Raw genomic sequence first — 12,544 nt, 5'->3', positions numbered from 1 at the left:
GACCCTGACATTGTCTCTAACTAGACCTTATCGCTAACTAGACCCTGACCTTATCTCTAACTAGACCCTGACCTTATCTCTAACTAGGCCCTGACCTTATCTTCTCTAACTAGACCCTGACCTTACCTCTATTTAGACCCTGACCTTATCTCTATCTGGACCCTGACCTTATCTCTAACTAGACCTTATTTCTAACTAGACCCTGACCTTATCTCTAACTAGACCCTGACCTTACCTCTAACTAGTACCTGAACTTATGTCTATCTAGACCTTGACTTTATCTCTACCTAGACCCTGACCTTATCTCTATCTAGACCCTGACCTTATCTCTATCTCGACCCTGACCTTATCTCTATCTAGACTCTGACCTTATCTCTATCTAGTCCCTGACCTTATCTCTAACTAGACCCTGACATTACCTCTATCTAGACCCTGACCTTATCTCTAACTAGACCCTGACCTTATCTCTATCTAGACCCTGACCTTATCTCTAACTAGACAGTGACCTTATCTCTAACTAGACCGTGACCTTATCTCTAACTAGACCCTGACATTGTCTCTAACTAGACCTTATCGCTAACTAGACCCTGACCTTATCTCTAACTAGACCCTGACCTTATTTCTAACTAGACCCTGACCTTATCTCTAACTAGAGACAACTTTCTCATGGCTTCTGGAGGGAAATGCTGTAGGAATGCTCAACCGGTGTCGCTCATTCAGCTGACAGAAACTTTCAACCGGTTTTCCCCATTAAGCAGCGAGTCGGAGTCTGAGGCCGAGCCTTCTCTTGTCTCTATGCCTCCCGTTATGGGGTCTGAGACACCGAAGCTTCCCACCATTAGCTCTGACAAATTGAAAACCCTAGTCATTGGCGACTCCATTACCCGTAGTATTAGACTTAAAACGAATCATCCAGCGATCATACACTGTTTACCAGGGGGCAGGGCTACCGACGTTAAGGCTAATCTGAAGATGGTGCTGGCTAAAGCTAAAACTGGCGAGTGTAGAGAGTATAGAGATATTGTTATCCACGTCGGCACCAACGATGTTAGGATGAAACAGTCAGAGGTCACCAAGCGCAACATAGCTTCAGCGTGTAAATCAGCCAGAAAGATGTGTCGGCATCGAGTAATTGTCTCTGGCCCCCTCCCAGTTAGAGGGAGTGATGAGCTCACAGCAGAGTCTCACAACTCAATCGCTGGTTGAAAACTGTTTTCTGCCCCTCCCAAAAGATAGAATTTGTAGATAATTGGCCCTCTTTCTGGGACTCACCCACAAACAGGACCAAGCCTGGCCTGCTGAGGAGTGACGGACTCCATCCTAGCTGGAGGGGTGCTCTCATCTTATCTACCAACATAGACAGGGCTCTAACTCCTCGAGCTCCACAATGAAATAGGGTGCAGGCCAGGCAGCAGGCTGTTAGCCAGCCTGCCAGCTTAGTGGAGTCTGCCACTAGCATAGTCAGTGTAGTCAGCTCAGCTATCCCCATTGAGACCGTGTCTGTGCCTCGACCTAGGTTGGGCAAAACTAAACATGGCGGTGTTCGCCTTAGCAATCTCACTAGGATAAAGACCTCCTCCATTCCTGCCATTATTGAAAGAGATCGTGATACCTCACATCTCAAAATAGGGCTACTTAATGTTAGATCCCTCACTTCAAAAGCAGTTATAGTCAATTAACTAATCACTGATCATAATCTTGATGTGATTGGCCTGACTGAAACATGGCTTAAGCCTGATGAATTTACTGTGTTAAATGAGGCCTCACCTCCTGGTTACACTAGTGACCATATCCCCCGTGCATCCCGCAAAGGCGGAGGTGTTGCTAATATTTACGATAGCAATTTACAATTTACAATTTTTGTCTTTTGAGCTTCTAGTCATGAAATCTATGCAGCCTACTCAATCACTTTTTATAGCTGTCACGTTCCTGACCTGTTTTCTGTTGTTTTTGTATGTGTTTTGTTGGTCAGAGCGTGAGTTGGGGTGGGCATTCTATGTTTTGTGTTTCTATGTTGGGTTAAGGTGTTGCCTGATATGGTTCTCAATTAGAGGCAGGTGTTTGACGTTTCCTCTGATTGAGAACCATATTAATCTTGACACTACAGGGGGTGCTGTTTCAACTTGGACATTTATCGTTCCCAAATTAAACTGCCTCGTACTCAATTCTTGCTCGTACAATATGCATATTATTATTACTATTGGATAGAAAACAATCTCTAGTTTCTAAAACCGTTTGAATTATGTCTGTGGGTGAACCAGAACTCTTTCTGCAGCGAAATTCATGACAGGAACTGCGAAGGTCTGAAAACGAGGCTCTGTTCTCAGATCAGTTTAAAGCTCTGTATGTATCCTATGGGTCGACATGAACTGCACCCGCCTTTCCCTGGATGTCAGTAACCAATGAGAAGTGGAATGGAGTGTCTACGTAGTTCTCAGAGCTTATAAAAGGCCAAGGAACGAAGGAAGCTCTCTTTTCGTCGTTCGTCATTGCGCAAAGCAAGACCTCAGGATGGCATTTTGAAACGCTCAGTTATCGGCCTTAGCTATATCCGTCTGTAATTTAATTCGATATAGGTGTTAGAAACATCATAACGAAGTTATTTTAAACCGAGTTATATCAGTTTATGCGAGTATATTGCTATTTTCAGAATTTCCTTAGTATTGCGCTTTTAACATTTGGGCATGTTGTGGCCACATAGCTAATGTTAGCTGCTAATTCCGAAGTTGAAGACGACCTTTTACAACCAAGCAACGATTCTTTTGGACAAAGGACCACTTGCCCAAGATTCTGATGGAAGCTCGTCCAAAAGTAAGAGCTATTTATGATGTTATTCCGTATTTATGTGGAAAAATGTAAACGCATTTGTCCGCCATTATTGCGGCACTAGTCTGGCTGTAACGCACACTGTATGTCTAGTAACGTTAATTTTAAAAATCTAACTCAGCGGTTGCATTAATAACTAATGCATCTTTCATTTGCTGTCCAACCTGTATTTTTTAGTCAAGTTTACGATTATTTATTGATTAGATTAGGTGCCTTTCCAAGATGGCGCCGGCCAGAATGCATGACCTGTTCACATTGTATAACCACGATTTGTGCTGCTAAATATGCACATTTTCGAACAAAACCTATATGCATTGTGTAATATGATGTTACAGGACTGTCATCTGACGAAGTATATCAAGGTTAGTCAAAAATTATATATCTTTTGCTGTATTGTTACGATCGCTAACCTGTGCTGCTGGTAAATTGCTTGTGTTTCTGGCTATTGTGCTAAGCTAATATAATGCTATATTGTGTTTTCGCTGTAAAACACTTAAAAAATCAGACATATTGGCTGGATTCACAAGATGTTGGGCTTTCATTTGCTGTACGCTGTGTATTTTTCAGAAATGTTTTAAGATGAGTAATTAGGTATTTGACGTTGGTCTCTGTAATTATTCTGGCAGCTTCGGCACTATTTCAGATTGCAGCTGCAATGTAGAACTGTGATTTATACCTGAAATATGCACATTTTTCTAAAAAAACATATGCTATACAATAAATATGTTATCAGACTGTCATCTTATGAAGTTGTTTCTTGGTTAGTGGCTATATATATCTTTATTTGGTCGAATTTGTGATAGCTACTGATGGAGTAAAAAACTGATGGAGTAAAAAAAGTGGTGTCTTTTGCTAACGTGGTTAGCTAATAGATTTACATATTGTGTCTTCCCTGTAAAACATTTTAAAAATCAGAAATGATGGCTGGATTCACAAGATGTGTATCTTTCATCTGGTGTCTTGGACTTGTGATTTAATGATATTTAGATGCTAGTATTTACTTGTGACGCTATGCTAGGCTATGCTAGTCAGCTTTTTTACTGTGGGGGGTGCTCCCAGATCCGGGTTTGGGAGGAATTAGAGGTTAAGGTAGGCTGTTCTCACTGTTTGTTTGTGGGTGATTGTTCCTGTGTCAGTGTTGGTGCTACACGGGACTGTGACGGTTAGTTAGTTTTGTCATTTTGTATAGTGTCTTGTTTTGTTTGATTAAATTCATTATGTCTAATTACCACGCTGCACATTGGTCCTCTGATCCTTCTCGCCTCTCCTCGTCTGAGGAGGAGGACGACGTAGACTGCCGTTACAATAGCTACTGTTTACAGGCCTCCTGGGCCATATACAGCATTCCTCACTGAGTTCCCTGAATTCCTATCGGACCTTGTAGTCATAGCAGATAATATTCAAATGTTTGGTGAGTTTAATATTCACATGGAAAAGTCCACAGACCCACTCCAAAAGGCTTTCGGAGCCATCATCGACTCAGTGGGTTTTGTCCAACATGTCTCTGGACCTACTCACTGCCACAGTCATACTCTGGACCTAGTTTTGTCCCATGGAATAAATGTTGTAGATCTTAATGTTTTTCCTCATAATCCTGGACTATCGGACCACCATTTTATTACGTTTGCAATCGCAACAAATAATCTGCTCAGACCCCAACCAAGGAGCATCAAAAGTCGTGCTATAAATTCTCAGACAACACAAAGATTCCTTGATGCCCTTCCAGACTCCTTCTGCCTACTCAAGGACGTCAGAGGACAAAAATCAGTTAACCACCTAACTGAGGAACTCAATTTAACCTTGCGCAATACCCTAGATGCAGTTGCACCCCTAAAAACATTTGTCATAAGAAACTAGCTCCCTGGTATACAGAAAATACCCGAGCTCTGAAGCAAGCTTCCAGAAAATTGGAACGGAAAAGGCGCCACACCAAACTGGAAGTCTTCCGACTAGCTTGGAAAGACAGTACCGTGCAGTATGGAAGAGCCCTCACTGCTGCTCGATCATCCTATTTTCCAACTTAATTGAGGAAAATAAGAACAATCTGAAATTTCTTTTTGATACGGTCACAAAGCTAACTAAAAAGCAGCATTCCCCAAGTGACGATGGCTTTCACTTCAGCAGTAATAAATTCATGAACTTCTTTGAGGAAAAGATCATGATCATTAGAAAGAAAATTACGCACTCCTCTTTAAATCTGCGTATTCCTCCAAAGCTCAGCTGTCCTGAGTGTGCACAACTCTGCCAGGACCTAGGATCAAGAGAGACACTTAAGTGTTTTAGTACTATATCTCTTGACACAATGATGAAAATAATCATGGCCTCTAAACCTTCAATCTGCATACTGGACCCCATTCCAACTAAACTACTTAAAGAGCTGCTTCATGTGCTCGGCCCTCCTATGTTGAACATAATAAACGGCTCTCTATCCACCGGATGTGTACCAAACTCACTAAAAGTGGCAGTAATAAAGTCTCTCTTGAAAAAGCCAAACCTTGACCCAGAAAATATAAAAAACAATCGGCCTATATCGAATCTTCCATTCCTCTCAAATATTTTTGAAAAAGCTGTTGCGCAGCAACTCACTGCCTTCCTGAAGACAAACAATGTATACGAAATGCTTCAGTCTGGTTTTAGACCCCATCATAGCACTGAGACTGCACTTATGAAGGTGGTAAATTACCTTTTAATGGCATCAGACCGAGGCTCTGCATCTGTCCTCGTGCTACTAGACCTTAGTGCTGCCTTTGATACCATCGATCACCACATTCTTTTGGAGAGATTGGAAACCCAAATTGGTCTACATGGACAAGTTCTGGCCTGGTTTAGATCTTATCTGTCGGAAAGATATCAGTTTGTCTCTGTGAATGGTTTGTCCTCTGACAAATCAACTGTACATTTCGGTGTTCCTCAAGGTTCCGTTTTAGGACCACTATTGTTTTCACTATATATTTTACCTCTTGGGGATGTCATTCGAAAACATAATGTTAACTTTCACTGCTATGCGGATGACACACAGCTGTACATTTCAATGAAATATGGTGAAGCCCCAAAATTGCCCTCGCTAGAAGCCTGTGTTTCAGACATAAGGAAGTGGATGGCTGCAAAATGTCTACTTTTAAACTCGGACAAAACAGAGATGCTTGTTCTAGGTCCCAAGAAACAAAGAGATCTTCTGTTTAATCTGACAATTAATCTTGATGGTTGTACAGTCGTCTCAAATAAAACTGTGAAGGACCTCGGCGTTACTCTGGACCATGATCTCTCTTTTGACGAACATATCAAGACTGTTTCAAGGACAGCTTTTTTCCATCTACGTAACATTGCAAAAATCAGACATTTTCTGTCGAAAAATGATGCAGAAAAAATAATCCAGGCTTTTGTTACTTCTAGGTTAGACTACTGCAATGCTCTACTTTCCGGCTACCCGGATAAAGCACGAAATAAACTTCAGTTAGTGCTAAATATGGCTGCTAGAATCCTGACTAGAACCAAAAAATTTGATCATATTACTCCAGTGCTAGCCTCCCTACACTGACTTCCTGTTAAGGCAAGGGCTGATTTCAAGGTTTTACTGTTAACCTACAAAGCGTTACATGGGCTTGCTCCTACCTATCTTTCCGAGTTGGTCCTGCCGTACATACCTACACGTACGCTACGGTCACAAGACGCAGGCCTCCTAATTGTCCCTAGAATTTCTAAGCAAACAGCTGGAGGCAGCGCTTTCTCATATCGATCTCCATTTTTATGGAATGGTCTGCCTACCCATGTGAGAGACGCAGACTCGGTCTCAATCTTTAAGTCTTTACTGAAGACTTATCTCTTCAGTGGGTCATATGATTGAGTGTAGTCTGGCCCAGGAGTGTGAAGGTGAACAGAAAGGCTCTGGAGCAACGAACCGCCCTTGCTGTCTCTGCCTGGCCGGTTCCCCTCTCTCCACTGGGATTCTCTGCCTCTAACCCTATTACAGGGGCTGAGTCACTGGCTTACTGGTGCTCTTTCATGCCGTCCCTAGGAGGAGTGCATCACTTGAGTGGGTTGAGTCACTGACGTGATCTTCCTGTCTGGGTTGGCGCCCCCCCCCCCCCCCCTTGGGTTGTGCCGTGGCGGAGATCTTTGTGGGCTATACTCGGCCTTGTCTCAGGATGGTAAGTTGGTGGTTGAAGGTATCCCTCTAGTGGTGTGGGGGCTGTGCTTTGGCAAAATGGGTGGGGTTATATCCTTCCTGTTTGGCCCTGTCCGGGGGTATCATCGGATGGGGCCACAGTGTCTCCTGACCCCTCCTGTCTCAGCCTCCAGTATTTATGCTGCAGTAGTTTATGTGTCGGGGGGCTAGGGTCAGTTTGTTATATCTGGAGTACTTCTCCTGTCTTATCCGGTGTACTGTGTGAATTTAAGTATGCTCTCTCTAATTCTCTCTTTCTCTCTTTCTTTCTCTCTCTCGGAGGACCTGAGCCCTAGGACCATGCCTCAGGACTACCTGGCATGATGACTCCTTGCTGTCCCCAGTCCACCTGGCCGTGCTGCTGCTCCAGTTTCAACTGTTCTGCCTGCGGCTATGGAACCCTGACCTGTTCACCGGACGTGCTACCTGTCCCAGACCTGCTGTTTTCAACTCTCTAGAGACCGCAGGAGCGGTAGAGATACTCTTAATGATCGGCTATGAAAAGCCAACTGACATTTACTCCTGAGGTGCTGACTTGCTGCACCCTTGACAACTACTGTGATTATTATTATTTGACCTTGCTGGTCATTTATGAACATTTGAACATCTTGGCCATGTTCTGTTATAATCTCCACCCGGCACAGCCAGAAGAGGACTGGCCACCCCTCATAGCTTGGTTCTTCTCTAGGTTTCTTCCTAGGTTTTGGCCTTTCTAGGGAGTTTTTCCTAGCCACCGTGCTTCTACACCTGCATTGCTTGCTGTTTGGGGTTTAAGGTTGGGTTTCTGTACAGCACTTTGAGATATCAGCTGATGTACGAAGGGCTATTTAAATACATTTGATTTGATTTGAACTAGACCCTGCCCTTACCTCTAACTAGTCCCTGACCTTATCTCTATCTAGACCTCAACCTTATCTCTACCTAGACCCTAACCTTATCTCTATCTAGACCCTGACCTTATCTCTATCTAGACCCTGACTGTCACACCCTGACCATAGAGAGCTTTTATTCTCTATGTTGGTTAGGTCGGGGTGTGATTTAGGGTGGGTCATCTAGGCGTTTATATGTCGATGTTGGTCTGTTATGGTTCCCAATCAGAAGCAGCTGTTTATCGTTGTCTCTGATTGGGGATCATATTTAGGCAGCCATTTCCTCTTTGTGCTTTGTGGGATCTTGTGTTTGTGTAGCTGCCTGTGAGTAGTCCAGAACGTCACATTTCGTTTGTGCTTGTTTGTTTTGTTTGTTTTGTTTGGTGAGTTTCTATTTATTAAAATAATATGTGGAACTCTACGCACGCTGCGCCTTGGTCCATTCCTTATGAAGAACGTGACACTGACCTTATCTCTATCTAGACCCTGACCTTATCTCTATCTATACCCTGACCATATCTCTATCTAGACCCTGATCTTATGTCTATCTGGACCCTGACCTTATCTCCACACCACCTCTGGAGCCCACAACACTGACTGAGACTGTTACTGTAGACAGCACTGACCTTTACCCTCAGCCTAAGGATCTGGAACACTGTACAGCAGGAAGGCTGCATTTATGGAACAGAGGAGGAGGAAGACGAGTGTTTGAGTAGTGGAGTGTATAATGTATGGGTCACCTTTTATGGTTTACTTGTCTGACCTCACAGAGGCCTAATTTACCTATTGACCTGACCCTGTTAGCAGTCAGGACCATACTTTATCTAGACAAGCACAGGGAGAGAAGAAGTGAGCCAACAAATCCCAGAGACAAACCTTACACCCCTGGCTTGTGGACATCCAGGAAAGGGGACTGAGGTCATGAGCCGTAGCCCAGTACGTGTGCCATTGGCTGGGTTGCCCATGCAGCCAGAGCCCCTGCAGGGAGATGGAGCCTCCACACCTGGGTGCCTCTATAAGAGCCTGTCACCACTCTATTAATCAGACTGTAACCTGGACGCCCGGTCTGGGCTGAACAGTAACAGGACCCAGCGCTATGTGACACCTCATTACACTAAAGGTTTTATTCTCTCTCATCCCGGGAGTGACCACCCTCACCTCCCAAATACCACACTAGATATGATATTATACCCACCACACCCCTACCCTCCTCTGCTCCCTCTACAGCACTTTTTTTTGCCAAGAGTGACCACCCTCATCCCCAAATAACACACTCGCTAATCCTCCATGGCATCCTCCCACCCCGTGCCCCGGTGGCTGGTTAGAGCTCTGGCCCTAACCAGCCAGTCTAATAGGGAAGTGAAGTGTGGTGCGTGCCATCGGCCCCAGCAGCTGCAGATAGTTCATGCCCCTATTCCACCCTTGTGCCCACCCCCTGACCCCCTTTCCCTTTCTGAGCCTGTGACAGATGGATCTGATCTATTATTACTCCCCATCCAATCGCCAGCCCCCCCAGTAATGAAAACAGATGATGCCATATTAGAGGAATGGAGCGCATGGAGGGAGAGCAGAGTGAAAATACACAAGACCAGATGCCTAGCACACACTGCCCTGTGTTCAGTCAGACCCTCCTCTCCTGCCTCCTCTCATTCTCTCCACTGAGGGAAAATGGAGCGGACAGTAATGGCCAGTGTAATGCCAGGGTCCAAGCTGGACCTTAATTTTTACAAGTGAATGCTTACATGGCCACAGAACAGTGCTGATGAGTGTTGAGGGTTTAGAGTTGCAGTGACTACCTATGGGCTCAGATGAAAAGGCAGGGAATTCTTACTGTAAATGTCCATGTTAAAACGTATAGCATATACAATAATTACACAATAACAAATGTGATTGTAATACAAATTGATTCGACACGTCTTTGCTTTCACAAACACATGAAAAGCTATAGTTTGGAGCATTTTTGGTTCCTAAATACATTACAAATGTATTGGAAACAGATTATCAAGTAATTTTACATGCCATGGAACATGTTAGAATGGCAAATGCAATGTGCTCATGATGTGAATTTCCAGTAGGGAGAGGTAATAAGCAACATTTGTGGCTCTATGCAAAACATAAGGACGCATTTGGAGTGTAGTTAGTCTTCACTCCCCTGGGCAGTTGTTTCATCCTAGTGATTCAGGGCTCTGAACTACAGAGATGTCCTATTAGACTCCCTACATTCCTCAACCTTTATAAACTCACTTACTAAAACATCTGCTGTTCCATAAAAGCACAATTAGAGAGAAGAGCTGTTTGCTCATACAATAATTTACTGCTTACATGCTCCCTGCGCTGCCTTAAACTTCCAGCTCTGTGTGCCATGGGAATGTGTGTGCATGTGTGACATGTGCGTGCATGTGTGTGTGTGTGTGTGTGTGTACAAGCGTATGTGTGTAGAGAGAGAGAGAGACTGTTGGCTTTTCATAGCACCTGAGTCTCTGTGTACAGGACAAACAGTAACGTGAGCTTTTGTAGCGGTGCACTGGAGCGAACGTGCAATGGCAGCTGTATCTCTGCCCCAAACAGTGTGAAACTGTGCCCCCATCCCTCATCCCACAGCTGGGCCACGCAGAGCCACACAGCCCCTGTCACCGCCTACAGCCCTGGAGGAAACAAACGATGACAAAACCCATCCACTGTCAGGGTCATCCAAGAGCACCGTCCTCAGTGAGACAGATGAGAGAGAGAGAGAGAGAGCCAGAGAGAGCCAGAAGAGAGAGAAGAGAGAGAGAGAGAGAGAGAGAGAGAGAGAGAGAGAGAGAGAGAGAGAGAGAGAGAGAGAGAGAGAGAGAGAGAGAGAGAGAGAGAGAGAGAGAGAGAGAGAGAGAGAGAGAGAGAGAGAGAGAGAGAGAGCGAGCGAGAGAGAGAGAGAGAGAGAGAGAGAGAAGCTATAATATGACGTGATGTGTGTGGTCAGGTGTGTTGCTAGGTGTTTGAAGTCCATTGCTACTTATCTGAACTACCAGGTGTGTCTATTTCTGCTAGGTGTTTGATGTCTATTTGAAGTCACACTGGACTACATATATGAGCTGTGTCATGGTGTGAATGCTGAATCTTACTCTCTTCTACATTCCATCACTGAAGTGTGCCTTTGCTGTGTTCAAAGCATTGTCTATGTCTGTTATCCCAGGTGTGTGTTACATGTCCTACATCAGTGGAGACCACTCTGTTGGAGAGAGGTGAGGGTGACAGGTGCAGGGGGAGGAGACTGGGGTAGTGTGGGAGGGGGTGGGCGTGGAAAGAAAAGGGGTTCCATTGGTATGAGGGAATCTTTGTATCCAAAGATTAAGGCAGAGACTATTTGATTGTATAACAGAAATATCTTCAATCAAGCAGCTGCATGGGAGATCTATCTCTGATTCCACAGGGAACAACTCAAAGAATAAATGGTTTCATGCCCCTTATATAGTGGGAGGTCATAATACAATCATACTTACGCAACAGATCTTTTCTAAGAGCAACAGTTCCAGAACACAATGGCCTTGTGTTAGGGTGTCGACATAACAGGAGTCTACGCAAGGCATAACATCACAGTTCAAAACAGAAAATGTTCCTTGAGTAGTTACAACAGCTCACCCCAAATTCTGCTACAACAAAACCATCAGTCCTAGCTTGCTATTAGGAAAATCGAAATCAACAATGCCAATAATGTTTTCAATGCGACTTTTGCTTTCAAAAGCAACTCAAACATAGAACATATAAGAATTAACTAAAGCCATTGAATTCTACCGTTCAAATATACTGTGCTTTATATGGAAATAATGCACGCTCTAGAATGTCCTTCAAGTCAATCAGAAACGAGTATTCAACAATGCCATGGTATAAATGATTATATAGTATAAAATATATATATGTGTGTGTGTGTGTGTGTGTGTGTGTGTGTGTGTGTGTGTGTGTGTGTGTGTGTGTGTGTGTGTGTGTGTGTGTGTGTGTGTGTGTGTGTGTGTGCGTTCGTGCGTTCGTGCGTGTGTTTCTCTGGTTTATCCCCATTTCTCAGCAGTGGCAAACACACCCAGCAACAACCTTATTTCATTACCCATAACCCATCACGAGGTGGGATATTTGCCACGGCAACAGAGATGTTGCTGTAGGGCACACATAACAGAGAGAAGAGTGTGTGTGTGTGTGTGTGTGACATGCAGGTTGGCAGTCTAAAGTGATGTGAAAGTGTATAAACTGATATGAGACTCACCCGTATGGATTGCTGCTGGGTCTCTTGCTGCCGGTCCTGGAACGGCTGGACTTCAGCTCTCCACTCATGCTAATGTCTGTAAAGAGCATCACAAGCAGTCAGGTATGAAAAGGCATGGCACAGTATGGCATAACTCGCTCCAGCACTACGAATATCAGGCTGTTTCTGCTTTAACGAACCATATCTTTTCTGTTTTTACTCTAGCAATTGACTTTTGTTGTTGTCGTCATGTGGCATGAAAACGACAGTGGTTGGCAGAAACAGACTGCCACCCAGGCTGTCTATCTACACACTGACACTAACTGTATCTCTGTTGGCGCCAACCAGCATCAGAAACACACAAGTCTGTACATCAAGAGACTCTTGTCACAGCACATTAGCTCACTGGCGTTGAGACACATGGCACTGGTCATTCCGACTTGCACACATATTTGCGCACACACACACACA

At 44.3% G+C, this 12,544-nt stretch overlaps 1 protein-coding gene across 2 annotated transcripts in view; it reads right to left on the bottom strand.

The window, feature by feature from the left end:
• Nucleotides 1–12,544, bottom strand: part of LOC139576145 (RNA-binding Raly-like protein) — an 81,282-nt gene that overhangs the window by 48,903 nt on the left and 19,835 nt on the right. For both annotated transcript variants that reach the window (XM_071401878.1, XM_071401877.1), the window contains exon 2: nt 12,095–12,170. In XM_071401878.1, coding sequence (XP_071257979.1) covers nt 12,095–12,170 — 76 coding nt within the window. The remainder of the gene's footprint in view (nt 1–12,094; nt 12,171–12,544) is intronic.

The sequence above is a fragment of the Salvelinus alpinus genome, chromosome 5, assembly GCF_045679555.1.
Source record: "Salvelinus alpinus chromosome 5, SLU_Salpinus.1, whole genome shotgun sequence".
NCBI classification, from domain to species: domain Eukaryota; kingdom Metazoa; phylum Chordata; class Actinopteri; order Salmoniformes; family Salmonidae; genus Salvelinus; species Salvelinus alpinus.
The sequence above is the reverse complement of the archived record's forward strand: the minus strand, read 5'-3'. Positions and strand labels throughout refer to the sequence as shown.